Below are 17973 nucleotides of genomic sequence, written 5' to 3' on the forward strand. Positions count from 1 at the left end.
AATACATCATACTACTGTAAAAAAAAGAAAAAGAAAAAAAAAGTGTATTATCTCATAATTTTTCACTCACAGCCATGAAAGATGAATTTTGCATGGTTTTAAATCTGTAGAATCAAGGCATTAAATAACAACTGCAATGTATCATACAGTATGGCAAGCAAAAATATTTGTGCTTTTATTTTTGCACTCGTTTCTGGTTGCTCTAAATGCGCGAAAATTTCCACATTGCAAAAATGTCCACTTTTACAGTACTTGATGTAGCTCTTACCATAAATGAGTCTCTGTGTCCTTCTTATAGGAAGAAACTGAATCATAAAATTGTGTCACTTGATAAAGGCTTTCAACAGTTTACCTCTCTTTGAAGAGATATCAAAGCATTACTTTATAATTTTGAAATGATATAACCTACATCCATTCACAGAAATTGCAGGCTATGCAGACCATGTGTAATCCAGCAATAAATCTTCAGCTGCAGTTCTGATGGGGTCTAGAAAAAGATTAATTCATCTTTGTAAAGTACCAATGGCTTTACAGTTAAAGGCCAGGTACAGTACACACAGCCACATAAAGTGTCTGTTTCTTGGAAGTTTTTGTTAAGTCAGGGTGAGCAAAGAATTTAGAATATGGTAATAAGTACTATTTTCTCACACACAAGACACAAATGACTACGCACTGACACAAATATTTATTTTCATATGGAATTGAGTAGACTTCATGATATACATAGTTTAATTGAGTCATTATGTCTCAATGCAGAGTTAGCATTTAGATAACCATACAAGTGAAATGATGCAGTAATTATCACATTGTCTCATGATATGCACATCTACAAATGCCTCTATGCATTAACTTTTTCCAAATACATGTTCAAAAGTATTAAGCTTCCATTATACAATTTGATATACAATTGTACCATTTGAATATTTTACAGCAATATGAAGCACATTAACCTTCAAATGTATGAAAGCAAAGGTAACCCTAAAATCATAAAACAGAAAAAAAAAATACATGTAGAAGAAAAATCTGAGTAAAAAATAAAGAACAAAGATTTTATGGAGACACTGTGACAGCTGAAACTAACGGGCAATACATTTCAGAACTTCTGATATCCATTCAATTTTAAAGTCATTTAATATAATACAGCAAACATTGCGCAAGTTCACATCCTGTAAGTTGCACAAGTCAGAAGTCCTCATATTTTGCTTATTTCTGTAATTTGTGTAAGTCAATATCTAGTAATTGACAAAACAAACATGTCAACATATTGTCCTGGTTCAAACTGGGGAACTCCAGTGTAAATTGCCTCTTTGCTTCTGTTGCTAGCAAGGAAAGATATTGCAAAAATACTACATCATTGGTTGCTTTTGAATTCTTGGCTTTTTTGTCCTACACATCTAAAGTCACATGTTGCATGCAGATACTCAAGTGATCAGTCAAAGGCAAATGTGTATGTGTGATCCTCCAACCTGCAGCCAAACTGGATCGTGGGGGAAATTCAAGCAGGTCGAACACACGTAAGCCGACATTTGCACAGGTCGACAGATTTTCTCTGGTCCTGTGTACATCCAATTATGCAAGGTTTATGATACTGCTCTAACAGCAAATGATTTCACTGGAAGAAAATCAGTGTATGAAGGCAGACATACTGATTTGAATGTGACAGTCAACCAAAAAGTTCTACTGGTATTCAACATTACTGTCACAAATCTCATCTTTCCAATAGAGGACATAGGAACATAACCATTTATAGCCTCGTTAGGTTAGGGCACTATTTTTTAATGCTAACATCTATTTTGGCCATAACTGGGGGGATTCAGTGTGTCTAACAACAGTTCATTTATGTACAAATGTGCTAACACAGCAATGCACTTGACTCATTACATAACCCATTGAATCATCTCTTCTTATTATTTTGGATGCCTCCCCAGTTATGGCCGACATAAGTTACACTGGTTTTGAACCGTGTAGATGTATACAGCAAGACGTAAAAATACAAAGCAGGCTTTCCCCTGGGATGCTTTTGTCTATTTTTCATACTTAACTAGGACTCAAAAGTTATTCATTTCTCTTTATTTAGAACTTCATAGAAAAGAACTCAACTTCATTTAATCCACATGTACTCACCGACATAATTGTTTACAGGTGAATTCACAGTCACAGACATAATTCATATACAAAGTGATGAGCTAGTCCTTTCCACAGCACTATATCACAAGTCCAAATGGTATTTGAATTTACAGTCATTCCTTGGGCAAATTTGCGGCATTTACAGACAGAGTTCTACACTATCCACACAAGAATTGAATCGACAAAAAGTGGTATCAACGGGCAAACACATTCCACTGATCGTTACCAAAAAAAAAACATAAAAAAATCTCCTTATCGCAAGTATAATCTAGGAAATGTTCGCATGAAAACTGTACTTATGCTCATCTTTGCTCTTCTAGACATGAGCTTACGTGGATGAACCACCATGTACCATGAGAAACTTGCAAGCAGACGTGCCTTCACATGATCTTGTCTGTCGCCGACAATTTGTTCGCTGACCTTTTTGTTTTAGAGCCTCTACTTTGTGGCATTTGAAGGGGAGGACACTTCTGCAAATTCTCCATACAATGACCAATTGGCTCATATCTATGCTCGTCTCAATCATGCAAAAATACAGCTTACATCCTGGAAAATACAACATTACTGCTTACTTTGTACAGCTATACTCTCCCTCAAAAAAAAAAAAAAATGTTTCAAAAAAATGGAACAAAATTTGAAAACAAAAATCATTACATGACAATCACAGTGTTACAAATTTTATACTGACACTGAATTGCAAGGTGACCTATCCTCACCATCTCCCTGTCCTTGAATGCTCACTGAGCTGGACAGAAATTTGGTCCACTCTTTCTGCATGGACTTATAATGCTCAGAACCATGTTAAGTTGTACTTAAAAATCTCAGAACAATCTGGATGTTGTGTGTTACAATCATCCAACCAGAAACCCTCTCATTAACAGAGACCACCCATCACTGGAACCAATAACTGCTGTTCTTGGTGTTTGGTAAACAGGTGAAACGCTAGGTCCCACGGGCGAGCAGTTTGTTTTGCTTCATGTCCACAGTCCATCTCTCAACTATCTACAGGATTATCCTCAATCTTCTCATCCAGTCTTTCCTCCAACTGCTGATCAGTAGGATTCCTTGTGGTAAGGAAAGCAACAATATAAAACAATAAATTGAAAATGGTTTCCATTTCAAAAAGGCTCAAGACAACAAAAAAAAAGAAGAAAAAAGTAGTAAAAAAAAAAAACAAAAAAACAAACAAACATGCAAACTTTGATACTAAAAACTTTCATCGCCTGGGGATGATGAGTAATTAAATGACTGAGCTTCAACCAACCTTAAAATTGTAGAGGGCAAGCTTTCGTCCTCTCCTGAGGACTTTCTCAAGCCTTATGCAGTGTTGTCTTGCTGGCGCCGTAATAAAGACAGGCAACGGCGCCAGCGAGACAACACTGCATAAGGCTTGAGAAAGTCCTCAGGAGAGGACGAAAGCTTGCCCTCTACAATTTTAAGGTTGGTTGAAGCTCAGTCATTTAATTATTCATGCAAACTTTGTTGCAGGACAAAAACTAATGATCTGAAACTGGTCCCAGCACCCTTGTAATAATGGGGATTCCCTGTTCAGTGGACCAGCGTTTTAACGAAGTCTTTGGGACCGACCAACCCTACGAAGACCGAAGAATAACCTTTGACTCTGGCAGTATGGTAAATTTTGCACTGTTAACTTTTTATGCATGAGCCCACTTTGGTGACCTTGAGTTATTCATAATTTTTTTTTTTTTTTTTTTTTTAGGAATGGCAGTATCTTAAATACAAATTAAACACCCAAAAAGTTTCACATGAAATCACCTTCATTGAGGATGAAATTTGCTAAAGAAATAAAAACTCCCATACCACAAACTATTCCTTTCTCTCAATATTCATGTCACCAATATACATGTTTCATGACTTCAACCTGGTTCTTATAGCCAGTACTATGAAAATAGATCTCTGTAAAAGCTCTTAATGAACACTGCATCAAGGCTATCATTAAAAGTACATTTCAAATTTTGGTCTAACAAAAAGCAAGGAAAAAAATAATGAAATCATTCCAATTTTCACCCCCAGAATAATATACAATGAATCATTCATCACAGAAAACAGTAAATCTTGTAGTAAGTATTATATAAACCAGATGTTGATATGAAATTGATGGAATTAAAGCAACAGTGTCTGATTCCAGAGCCTCTCATTAACAATGTTTGGTAAATACTTGGATGTGTCAGCAAAATTTTGTAAGCAACTTGAAAACAATGAGTACAAAACTGATAAATATAAAACCAATTTAGGTGATAAAACTCAGTAACAATGTACGTGTGGTTGATTAGAAAAAGAGGATACAAGAAAATGTGAGCACAAGGAAACTGACAGTATATGAAATTCACAAGAAATAACTGCACAAAAAACACTCACCATTCGATCAGATCTTCAGCCTTGGGCTTGGTGATGGCTTCCTCACTGATATCCCCATGGCCGTTGTCACGGTCACCGTCTCCGTCAAAGTCTGCACTCCTGTGGCTTCCTGCACTCCTCTCACTGCCTCGGCGCTTCCTCGACCCCGACGATGATCGCTCACGTGATTTGCTTTTCCTGGAAAATCATAAAAGGGATGAGGCATACAAACATAATTGGGTAACATGGCCTACTATAAGACTTGGGTCTCTGATTAACAAAACAATAACATGTCCCATCCCTAAACATATTTTGGTACAGTGAAACCCCGTTATAACGAGGTCCGTGGGACCGCCGATATTGTCTCGTTATAACCGGTTCCTCGTTATAACCGTACGCACTAAGAACAAAGAAAAACAGCATGGAATCACATACCAATCAATCAAACTTACGAGCAGCCTTTGCGTTGTTATTACACAAGTAAATGGATCATTACTTATTGAGAAAGAATAAAAAGGAATCATTTGTGAGTTGATACCAAAAGAATAAAAAAAACAAAAACAAAAAACAAGAAGGGGTTGAAAACGCGTTCTCTATTTTTCTTCCGAAAAATCTCTTCGCGTGTGTTGTGCATGCGTTCGTGAAAAGTGCACGGCAGGGTTGAATTCGTAATCCTTTCTAGACCTATCTCTTCCTCGAGTATTGAACCATTCTCAAAGAATGAAAATATCGTTTGTGAAACACAGTATAAAATTTTAATAAACAAAATCACATTGTATTAAAAACGTTTGTTACTTTTTTTCTGAACATGGGTGCAAGCAGAGTAACATGCATTATTCAACTTATTTTACACTGTGTGCGCCCAGCGGGATCGCGATGATTACATTAATTATTTAGGCTGTATTCCATGATGTTTGCACCAGCAGGGGTTAAAAATGTGTTTTGTATTTTTCTCCCCAAAATCTCTTCGCATTTTGTACATGCGTTCTTGAAAGGTGCGCGACATGGTTGAATTCGTGATCCTTATTTGCGCCTCTCTTCCTCATAACGGACCATTCTGAAAGAATGAAATTATTCATTTATAAAATAGAGTGTGAAATAAAAATGAACATCACGATGATTTGATTAATTATTTCTCCTGTAATCTTTTACATATATATAGTGTACACATCAATGTTTCCCAACCAGCAAAACAACTGGAAGTCGGAACTAATATGAAAAGGATTATGATAAGCTGCACATGCATTCCAAAAACATATTTCTCCATGTTCTGTCACCAGTTTGTTTCACTGAATGAAACATTTTTGAATGAGTATTCTTTTTTTTTTCACATTACGGACTGGTTTGAGCTAATATCAAGGAGGCCGCCTACGCGTATCTCAAAAAAAAAAATCAAATAATTATGTTCAAAGACTGAAGAATATCGGACGGTATCCGTGTGTCTTATCGCATGGTTTATAAGAAAACATGCAAAGAACGTTACTCGGCATTTGTCACTGATAATGGAGGATAAAAGAGGGATAACGGCGGGACGACTGAGCCTAGCACATTTGTTTCCTCTTCCCGCCTCAGATCATTCATTAATAGAGAGACGGCATGGGGATCGCTACAATAAAGCTCACGTGTTTATGCACATATAAAATCGTGATACACGCGTACGCTATGTGTCCAGAATGACTGCAGAACAAGAAAGAGAATAGAATGATAGCGTGAATTCGGTTTTCAATGTTTCGTCCGTCGCGTGTTTGAAAGCGGCAGGTCAAGAAATGGAACCTCGTTGTATCCGATCAAATTGCTTATGTGTTTCTTTATCATGACGCACCGAAGATGTCCTCGTTATAACCGGAATCTCATTATAACCGAACTCGTTGTAACCGATCCGTTTTACCATAGGTTTACACTCAAAGAAAAATCATACCGACGTGATCACCTCGTTAAAAGCGGTTCCTCGTTATAAGCGAACTCGCTATAACGGGGTTTCACTGTAGTAAAGTCCAATAGCTGTCTATTCATCTTCTACAACTGCATAACAACTGCATAACAAGATAATTTTCCGGCATTTATGGCAGCAATGGTTGCCATTGGAGAACTTAAAGGACACAAATCCAAAATAAATAAAAAGCAGCCTGATGTGAGGCATTCTATCAAATCGTAAGATGATATCATCTTTAAGTTCATACACTCACCTGTGAGAGTTATATTACCACAAAGAGGCCATACACACAAATCAGTTAAACAATCAGTAACATCTCATTGGCATGCTTCCTAGAGGCAGGTCAGCTGGTGATTTGGCCTTAGTTTACCTGGTAGTCTTACATTGACTAGCACTATATAAATTAGTAACAAACTTTGCTATTTTTCTCATAATAATTGCAAAAGATCATGAATTGCACTTTTTCCCCTTTCAATTGGACACAAATCCAATGAGTTTGATGCCTAGCATGAGTTGCAATTTGTTTTGATGTACATATTAGAAACATATCTGCTAAAACTACTTTTCAGTTTACACTAAGAAAAGTGTCAATTAGAAAAAAAAAAAGTAAAGGTAGAGATGTGAAATTTTCCTATGCCTATCAATGCTTAATCCATTCTAATAGTATTTCATTTCTTTTTTTTTTTTCTTTTCACTTGATTCACATGAGTTGTCATAAATCTCACTTTGAAGTATCGTCAGGTGCTGCAGAGTTTGATCTAGATCTTGGTCTGGACTGTGCAGGTGACTTGGACTTGGATTTGAGTTTGGTCTTAATCTTCCCTGGTGATGGCGACTTTGATCTCTTTGGAGTGGCAGATCGAGATTTGTGCGGTCGGGAACGGGACCTGGAGTGGGAGCGGGAACGGGTGCGGTGCCTTCTCGGGGACACGGACTTGCCTCTGGACTTGCGCCCCGAGTGGGACCGTGAACGGGATCTGTCCCGGCCCCTGCTGTGGGTACTCCTCCGTCGACTTGAGCGCCGCTCCCGCGAGCGGGAGTGGGATCGAGACCGGGATCTGGAACGCGCTCGTCTGCGACGAGGAGACCTCGACCTCGACCTCCTGTCCCTTGACCTACGTAAAACAATGCAGCAAACATTCAAACAGAGATTAAAAGTAAATCTTAAATACACACACAAAGAAATTTGAATGCTGCTCCTCATTTCTTCCATCTCCTCTTCTGCTCACACAAAGAAATCTTTGCCACCTGACCTAGTTTCAGAGAAATTCAATGGTGTTAGTATCAAACATGAGTTCTACGACAATGCCCAAAACCAAAGATTGCTACAACACATACAGTCACCAACAAGCAGATCTTCTTTTATCTCACAAATTAAATGAAAGGCAAAAATTCTCTACATGTATTTTTTTTTTTTTTAAATTGGGTTGTCTGTCAATACTTTCTTCTTGGTATCTTTCTCTTCTTACTTCTTTTTGTGTGTGCTTTTCTTCCTACCCTGAAGTATCAGTTGTGCATCTGGCTCACCTTGAGAAGATGTAGGGGATGTCACTTTAGTAATTACAAGGGAAACCATACACTTGTTTAGGTAGTAACTATACACTTAATTACACATAAATTGTTCATGTGACATACAGGCCTCTATACCAAAAGATGAGTGCCGCATATTAACATTGATGTAAACAAAGGTTGTTAGTATTATTCTTCATCATACACAAACTAAAGTGACTAAAACTGCAATCTAAATTTTATGATCCACACAGCAGCTGTCTAAATGACATTCATCTTTCCATTTTCTGTGGACACATCCAATTTCATTTGTTACTGAGCAGTGTTTTCTCAGTGCAGAATTATCTTCACGCAAATCTTTGGAACTCACAACATACATGTACTTTATTGGAATTGCATTTGAATATTACAGGCAATGTGTGCACTTTGCACATTTCAACATAACAGAAAACCAAATTAATTCTCACCAAAAAAAAAAAAGAAAGCCAAAACCCTATTCCCTTCGTATCCAAACACATCAACTCGATTCCAGTCTTTCCCCCTACGAATCTGACATTAGTAATCCTGTCGAACCTAATTTCAGGCTTAGCATGTGAATTGTTACAGGCATGTGTTGAAGGTTGAACAACCCAAGTTTGACTTTGGACATCTGCACATACACATTTACAAATGTGAGAAGTGGTGGATTTAAAAAAAAATTAGAATGACTGTAATTGTACCAATGTTACATGCACAAGTATTTACCTACTCCGATCCTGCAGCTAGGCAATTTTAAATCAGCTGCCAGCATAGATGGCTGTACAAAGGTCAGGGTATGGAGCCCTGGAGGTCGTTGCTCTTTGGGTACAAAATATTGGAGGTAGGCTAGACTGAGTGACTAAGATTGGTCAAGTTTGGAAGATTGGTCGATTGGGTTGGGTTGCCAGAGGGTGGACTTTGGAGCTTGGTCAGCTGTAGTGTGGTTTGGTGGCGTAAAATGGATTGGTTAAGATTGAGAGTGAGTGAGCCCCCTGGAGGCAGCCATTGGACAGTGCAGCATGGGATTGGGTGGCCGGCTGTTGGCTGACGCTCGCTGCTAGCTGCAGTGTTGGGCTCAGAAGTCTGCGGCCCTCTCAGCTGCATCCCAGTGTGCTTACATTGAGCGCTCGCTGAACGAAGCTGTAAGTCATTGTGCAAATCTCGGGTGAATTGAGCACATTATCTCACATTAAGAACAATATCATTTAGCGTACTCAATAACAAGCCCAAGTTGGTAATAAATTTGATGACCCACATTTCCTATAAGACCGCTTGTTCAGTTCCTCAAGAAAGTAAGGTCACACCATCGTATCTAACACAATATAATATTTGAAATATTGACAATGACTTGTACTAACAATAAAATACCCCGACAAATTTTGATTTATAAATATCACACATTTTAAAAGTACTTTACGACTATCACATGGAATGCTATAACAGTTAAATAAGCGACATGTAACATGAGCTTTTTGCAAAATCTATTCATTTTGGCAAATTACAATAAAAAACAAAATAATAAAAAGGCACACACATCTGCACAAAAGCTTTAAAACACATATTTGAACCACATTCCAGTTTATCTTTTAAAGATATGAATATCTTCCTCCCTAGTTATCATTCAGCTTCTATTCATATTTCCCATCCACATTATACACAAACGTGTAAATTCATGCATAAAAGTCATAAGATCACAGTCATAAAAGGAACTACCACAAACATAATCACATCAGAACATCCCTACCTACATATCGAGGGAATATGATCCTTCATAATACCTACTCTTTAAATAACTCCCTGCATCCACACCCCCTCCCCCCAAAAAAAACCAACAAAACAAAAACAAAAACAAATAATGATGGTACAAATAATAAAAGGATATAATTATAAAGGTGCATTCAAAAGAAACGTTCTCAGAGTCAGATTTACCTGCTTCTTCTTCTGGCAGTACTCCTTGGAAACTCAGAGCTCCTCCGAGGTGGCGGACCCGGGTAGGGACGGGCATGTTCAACACGCACTCTCCGACCACATATCACTCTACATAAATGCACAACAAACAAACACATCAGATGAAGGATATGATACCATGCCACGTGAAGAGGGTACGAGAAAAATATGTGATGTAGCCTAGCATGTTACCTCCCGTTTCAGCACCCCTCTTCCAACAAGATAGTTACCCTTTATGAAAGATGTCAACATTAAGATGCAACCCTGCAAATGTCAAACTACTATAAATTTAGGCACTACTATACATGCATGTTTATACTAAATTTGATATATTTCATTTTTCTAGCATAATGGAAGAGCACTTGATTGATGCTATATTACCCTTACCATATGTCAGGAACACATCAAAGGAAAGTGTATTTTTCAGAGAAAAAAAATTAAAAAAGAGTGAATTTTGTTGAATTTTCTTTACATCACTCTTCATATGTGACATCAGAAATTGTAGTCTTCTCATCCAGCGATGGCTGTACCAAAATGCAAAACTTCCTAACTTTAGAACGGACTGTTCGATTTTCTCAAACTCACTTTGATTTGTTCTATTCATATGGCCGCATTCACTCAATCCATGGGTTTTAATTCCCTTTAAAGAAAATATCTTGTTTGAGACCTGTGCAATCATACTCATGAATATGCTGGTGGTCCACAACATCTCATTTAAGTGTTGATCAATACAATATTGCCAATGGGACAGTACCGACTGTAATCTCCCTAAATTTTGACAAGAGCAACGTGAATTGTTTGGTAAAGCCATTGAAACATTTACTTATCTTAGTATTCTTACCTTCCGTCTAATGATCTCACAGCTTTGTCTGCATTTTCTCGGTACATGTAGACCACAAAGGCAAACCCTGGGGGATTTCTGCACACATACAGGGAAGTCAATATGGCCAATGGGGTTAAATGAGTATGAAGACAAGCTGATGACTTGATTACAGTAAAGGTAACATAACAATTTATCTTTTCATTGTTTATTTCCTTCAAGGAAACTGTGCCTAACTGCCTATTTTTAATCGCTGTTGCTGTACAGTGCAATGCGTGAAACAAGTGCTCGACAATTGCCATAGCGCCATGTGCTTGTTGCGATGCATTTTGGGGCCTATATTGAAAGTGCGCTTTTCATGAATATTTAAAGAAGAATGGATTGAACGGATGGCGTGTACGATAACTAAAACTACATTAACTGTTGATAGCAAAGTCGACTGAGATCATAAATTGTAAACAGTTGAGTTGATGTAATTAAAACATGGACCTTATAACATATGCAACAGCTACTTTCTGCAAATTCTGGTTTTGAAATAGCATGTTATTTTGCCCGCTATTTTTTTTTTAAAGAAAAAATTCAGATAAAAAAGTTGCATCCGCACAAATTCAACTTTGTTTTTCTTTGTTTTTTAGGCCCAAAAATTATCGCGTAATAAACGAAACTTTGAATTCCCATAGGTTAACACGAAAACTTCATTGGTACTGGACGATTTTTCTCGTTATGAGTGGATTCTTGTTGTATCCAATGAATCTCGTTATAATGGGATAAATTTCCCTGTATAGCCTGTCCATGAGCTGGTAGCTGTGTCTTTTTCCAGGAATATTCTACTCGAGTCTTTAATGATAATATTCAAGGTCTTAACCCGTTGAGGACGGTTTGATTTTGCTACAACACGTATTTCCCATAGATGCTTGCCCGAGTATACTCGGGACTCGTCCTCAACGGGTTAAACAGCTGGTAAGTGCATTGTATTCATGAACTGTTAATTTTACTATTTTATTTAAGTTCAACTTTGCTGATCTAGGGTCTAAAATGCAATTGAGAAGTTGGAAGGGTGAGGCATCTCCCCCTACATGCTCCAGACAGTGACACGTATTCCGTAGACTGTATGTCAACGCCAACAGAGTCATCGGAGGGCCGTAAATGTAGAAAAATGATTTTACAAATCCTCTGCCGGCTGACAGATTTTTCTGTCTAACATTACTTTCATTGCCAACCAACCAGTGAACCAGGCTTTGCTTGCCATACTCGCACAGCAGATCCCAGATCAAGATCCCCACCATGACCATGTCTTCATGTGACATGTCAACTGCACTGTTTTTGTAATGCAGAATCTGGGCATTTCTTCTTGGTCTGTCAATTGTTTTTGTTTTGTTTTTAAATTATCAATAGTAACAAGTCCCGATGATGTGAATGTGCGTCGAGGGAGCCCTGTCTGCCCTCCCTGCCATGGCCCTGCCCTGCCCTGGCAGGGCAGCGTGAACGTCGAACTGAGCGGACGTGTTTTATTTGCGGAGCAAATCTTACTTTTAAATCTTTCAATATCGTGAACATCGTCACGTTTTTATTTATCATATTACCCGAGAAAGGCTCAATAATCATTTGAAGTGTTTTTTATGCGATTTTGGCTGTGATTTTGTGATATTTTAAGGAAGTTTTGAACGGATCTTCAAAGATATCGCCGTGCCGAAAGTACACACTCTACATTGGTGTACACAGTACAGCAGTCTCCACGCCTCATCTTCGCCGGCATAAACCAACCTTGTGATTTTTTTTTGAAGCTGATTTTACTGATTTTACTGGATACATTGACTAAAATTTAACTTTTGTAACCTCGTATGAAGATCCCAACACCGGATGAGTGGATTGTTTGTGGAAATTGTTATACAGTCAACAAACAGCCATTATCTTTTATCATCGTGTATCACGTTCAACGACGCCGACTGCATAACACACAGTCTTCTGTATGTCACCCTGTCGTCGCCGCCATCTTTGAATAGCCACAGCACATGTTCAGACGACTACGGATTGAGCTTTTATCAACTTTAATGGATGGATATCCTTTTATCCTTTTACTGATTATATGATTTTTCAGAAAATTGTGCAGCATTTTTAACTTGTATCGTTGTTTTTTAATTATTCGACTGTGATCCCTCTGAGACTGAGTGACTGAGTATTATAACTGTTGTTGATTGTCTGCAATAATTTTACCTTGCCTTGTCGAACATCGTGGTATCATGCATCATGATAGAGTCTCTCGCATCAATCTATTGCCAGCTTTATTCTGCACTCTGTACTTTGTGCTCTTGAATACCAACTCAGAACACAAGCTTACAACAAGAGCACCACCGCTGAGTACAACTTGCACCTCAAAATCCTTTTCTGGTGCTGGTCCTGTCACAGCAACAGCCAATATTTTTCAGACACCCCCTCCCTCCCGTTTTTTATATACGTTGTCTGTCTCCTGCGCAAATAACCCCTTTCCTGGTTCTGGATTAAAATGCAGATTTAAACCCTTCCTTGGATATCCAAAGGGCAGGCTCCCATTGTTACTCCTAGCCAATATTCTTGCATGGGATGTAAACTTAAACCCTGGCCCTGTGAAATACCCGTGCGGTGTATGTACCAAAGCATGCAAGTGGAAGCAAGATTGTATTGCATGCGATAACTGTGACACTTGGCTTCATAAGGAATGTATACAAATGAGCTCCCAGATTTTCCAAATCCTAGGCAATTCTTCCTATTCTTGGATATGCGATAATTGTGGCCTCCCAAATTTCGGCTCATCATTATTTGATACACAAATTCTTGAAGATGAAAACTCCTTTGCCTGCCTGTCTGACTTGTCGTCCAGTTCTCCCATGTCAACCAACAATACCAACATAGGCACTCCAGTTGCATCCTCCTCCCCGAAGTATCGACCAAAAAAGGACAATAAGAAACAAGAGAAACAATCGATTAAGTTTCTAAATATCAACTTTCAGAGTATCAAAAACAAAGTGGCAACACTACAAGCCCTGATTGAAAAAGAACACCCTGACGTAATATTTGGAACAGAGACATGGCTTGATGACTCTGTCTTCTCTCATGAAATTTTTTCAACTGAATACCAAGTGTACAGAAAAGACAGAGGCACACTAGGTGGCGGAGTCCTGCTGGCCATTAAATCTGAACTGATTGCATGTGAAGAACCACACCTTACAGCACAGTGTGAATCGGTCTGGGCGAGTATACACACAAAGGGACACTAAACTATGTACCTGGGTGTGTTTTACAGACCTGATACAGGTTGTAAAACAAAAGACATGGACTGTATTGATCAACTTGATTCAATCCTGAGCAAAATTCCTCGCAACGGCCACATCTGGTTATGTGGCGACCTAAATCTTCCAGACATTAACTGGTCCAACAACACTTCTTTACCTGGAGGCAAATGTCCCTCGGTCAGCAGAAAGCTCCTGGACATGGCCCTTGATTATAACCTAACTCAAGTTGTTACATCCCCTACTAGAGATGGAAATGTCCTTGATTTAGTATTCACAAACACTCCCTCCTTCATTCAAGACGTTACTATAATACCTGGCTTGAGTGACCACGACGCCGTCCTCACTGATATTGCGTTGTCTAGACAAAAAGTGAAATGCCCACGTCGAAAGGTATACCTGTACAGAAAGGGTAACTTTGATAAAATTAACGAAGATATTAGGTTATTTGGTGAATCTCTCACAGAAGATGTCATCAAACAATCCAGTGTGAATGAATTATGGTGTTGTTTTAAAGACACAATTTTTTCTTCAATAGAGAAACATATACCCACTGGTTTATCTAGGAAATGCTCTCAGGCACCATGGATTCATCGTTCCCACATCAGAGGGATTAGACGCAAACAACGTTTGTACAACAAAGCTAAAAAGTTCCAGACTACTGTTACCAATACAGAATTTAGGAAATATCGCCGTGAATTAGACAGGAGTATTCGCAAATCCAGGTCTCAGTTTCTGTCAGACATCGGGCATAGTTTAGAACTTGGAAATGTAAAACCTTTCTGGCGTTACATCAAGAACTCTCGACAAAATTTTTCAGGCATTGCACCCTTAAAAACGGTAAATGGATTTGCAACAACAGCCTTAGAGAAAGCTTCGTTACTCAACAAGCACTTTCAGTCTATCTTCACAAAGGAAGACACCATGAATGCTCCTCCAATATCCACAAATAATGGAGACTCTCCAGCTATGGCACCTATCACAGTCACTGTAGAAGGAGTTGAAAAGCTCTTGAAAAACTTGGACCCCCAGAAATCTCCAGGCCCAGACGGAATCTCAGCTAGGGTTTTAAAAGAATGTGCATCCAGTGTAGCACCTGTCCTAACAACAATTTTCCAGAAATCTCTTTCTACCGGAGATGTCCCAGAAGACTGGCTCCAAGCCAACATTACGCCCTTGTATAAAAAGGGAAATCGTTCAGATGTCAGTAATTATCGTCCCATTTCGTTAACCTCAATAACGTGCAAGGTTCTTGAACACATTATTCACACGAACATCATGTCCTTCATCGAATACCATAGCATCTTGAACGAAAACCAGCACGGTTTTCGGAAGAAGCATTCCTGCGAGACACAGTTGGCTCTTCTCATTGATGACCTCACCAAAATTTTAGACAACAAAGGGCAAGTAGATTTAATAATTATGGATTTTAGCAAAGCATTTGACTTAGTTCCTCATGAACGACTCCTCTACAAGCTCCACAACATTGGAATTCGGGGTGCCCTCTTGACATGGATCAGAAATTTCCTCACAAAACGAACCCAACAAGTAATAATCGAAGGTGTCGCATCTACGTCAGTACCAGTTCTGTCCGGAGTTCCACAGGGTACTGTTCTCGGACCGCTCTTCTTTCTTCTCTATATAAACGACATCTCAAATGACTCTACTTCAACAATTCGTTTATTAGCAGACGACTGTATTATGTACAAGGAGATCCACACTACACAAGATAGTCAGGCCCTTCAAACAGATCTTGATCGTCTGAGAACATGGGAACAACAATGGCAGATGAGATTCAACAAAACAAAATGCTTTGTTATGCACATTTCACATAAAAAGAACCTAATTAAGGCAACTTATCATATTGGAGAAACTATCTTGGAGGCTGTTACAGATCACACTTACTTAGGGATCCAATTAAACAATAAATTGAACTGGGCAAATCACATTCGAGGTGTATCTTCAAAAGGAAACCAAATCCTTGGCCTCCTGCGAAGAAATCTCTTCAGTTGCTCGTCAAAAGTCAAATCCATTGCCTACAAAACCCTCGTACGACCCAGACTAGAGTACTGCGCATCAGTTTGGGACCCATACCAGAAAGAATATATAACTCAACTGGAAGCCATTCAACGACGATCTGCCAGATTTGTCCTCAACATCCACCAAAAAACCTCCAGTGTCACTGACATGCTTAGACGCCTTGAGTGGAAACCACTTGAACATCGTAGGGCTGCCCTTAGACTGACATTACTCTATAAATCGGTCTACAATTTAAATGCTCTGGATACGTCCCATCTGCAATCAAGTCCACTGGAAAACAGCAGGACGACAAGGCAACAACAGTCTATTTTCTTCAGAAAGTTCAAAACATCTAAAGATTGTTATAAGTATTCTTTATTCCCGAGAACCTGTGCTGAATGGAATCTCCTTCCACCGGATATCAGAGAAGCTCCTAGTCTAAACTCATTCAAACGGAAGTTACACTTATTTGACTTGGGGAAAATTATCCAAAAAGCACATTACAAAATATAAACACTCCGCTCACTCGACCACGCCTGCACGTTTATATCCCTGATGTGGAGTTTGTGCAGTATCTCACCAGATCCAGATCCAGACCCTGCAATGCAATATTCCATGCAAAGAAAAGTCATCGTATTCGTTATGTTTGTACAACATCAACAGCAGCATCAATCACTCTATCATTTTGGTACAGCACCGAGGCGATAGATCCTCATACATTTACAACATTTTGCCGAACTCTTTTGACATGTACGACACTTACCTTGCAACCCAAATGTCTGTGATAGGTCCAAAACGGTCAAATTCTCTCTCAAGATCATATTTGCCTACTCTGGTCCCAATATCCCCGACGAAAATGCGGTAACCTCCGAAAGCTCTGTCAGGCGGAGGAGCCATCTTCTGCGTCACCTAGCCTAAATCAAGTCTTTTCTCATTGGTGAATCATAGATTTTCTGTTAATTTGATCTTCTTCATGACTTAATATGCATTAGATTGTCTTAGATAATTAATATTTTATGACTTAGTGAAATATAATAATATAAGTATATTTTTACTGAAGATTATGAAATCATTTGATTACCAGTACACATTTTTGGTCTGATGAAAGACTATGTGAGATCTGGGGACCCTGCATGCCCTTTCAGACAGGCCGCTCACCCCTAGCCCTGCATGCGCTCCCAGGCTGCACGTACTTGCAGCGTTGACAAGTACCTCCCGCCAGAAGACCCGAGTGGTTTTATGTCTCCACCGCGCGCTCGCCCCCTCCTCCTCCCCCCGAGCCCCCCCCCCCCCCCCCCCCAGCACTGTGTTGTGTGGTCACGGTCAATAAAATCGTCAATGCATTTATTAGAGATACGGTACAAAATACATGTAATTTTATACCGCACTGACACACAAACCCACCAACACAACGACAGTAAAAACACACCGACAGCAAGACCATACAGCATGCGCGGCCAGTGCAGTGGCATATCGGGGGGGGGGGGGGGGGCAAGGGGGGCACGTGCCCCGGGCGCCACTCCTTGGGGCACAAAAAAAAGAAGAAAAAAAACGAAGAAGAAGAAGAAGAAAAAAAGAAAAAAAAACGAAGAAGAAGAAAATTTAGAAGAAAAAGAAGAAGAAGAAGAAGAAGAAGAAAGAAGAAGAAGAAGAAGAAAAAAAAAAAATTCGCCCGGAAAAGGGGGGGGGGGAAGGAGGGAGAATGGTGGGAGGGGGCAGAAAACCAAATCAAACAAGATAAAAACAAAACATGATGATGACGCGGACAGAAATAAATGACAATGTTTATTGCGTTCACACAAGAATTCCATGTTCTGTAAGCTGAAATACAAAATTTTTCGGCTCGCTCGCTGCGCTCGCTCGCCAAAATTTATATGAAAAAAAGAAGATAAGAACAAAACGTGATGATGACACGGACAAAATGACAATGCCCATTGTGGTCACACATGTCATTTTATATTTAGCAGGCAAAATGT

General features: G+C 39.1%; 1 protein-coding gene across 1 annotated transcript; it reads right to left on the reverse strand.

Annotated features, from left to right (window-relative positions):
• Positions 1 to 694: 694 nt before the first annotated feature.
• Positions 695 to 17078, reverse strand: LOC140229009 (uncharacterized). The gene is made up of 6 exons (XM_072309272.1): positions 16761 to 17078; positions 10734 to 10811; positions 9875 to 9982; positions 7144 to 7533; positions 4507 to 4683; positions 695 to 3191 (listed from the first exon to the last, which is right to left on the reverse strand). Exons 1-6 carry the CDS (start codon positions 16892 to 16894, stop codon positions 3122 to 3124), a joined length of 957 nt encoding a protein of 318 aa, XP_072165373.1. The 5' UTR covers positions 16895 to 17078; the 3' UTR covers positions 695 to 3121.
• Positions 17079 to 17973: the final 895 nt, after the last annotated feature.

This window comes from Diadema setosum, chromosome 5 (genome assembly GCF_964275005.1).
Source record: "Diadema setosum chromosome 5, eeDiaSeto1, whole genome shotgun sequence".
Classification (NCBI taxonomy): Eukaryota; Metazoa; Echinodermata; class Echinoidea; order Diadematoida; family Diadematidae; genus Diadema; species Diadema setosum.

Bases quoted from the DNA above. Each gene is read 5' to 3' on its own strand.
- LOC140229009 (XM_072309272.1), bottom strand. From the start codon at position 16,894: ATGGCTCCTCCGCCTGACAGAGCTTTCGGAGGTTACCGCATTTTCGTC. The intron at 9,983-10,733 runs GTAAGAATACTA...GCATTTATGTAG, and splicing joins GTGAGATCATTAGACGGAAG to AGTGATATGTGGTCGGAGAG. The intron at 7,534-9,874 runs GTAAATCTGACT...TGTTTTACGTAG, and splicing joins ACTGCCAGAAGAAGAAGCAG to GTCAAGGGACAGGAGGTCGA.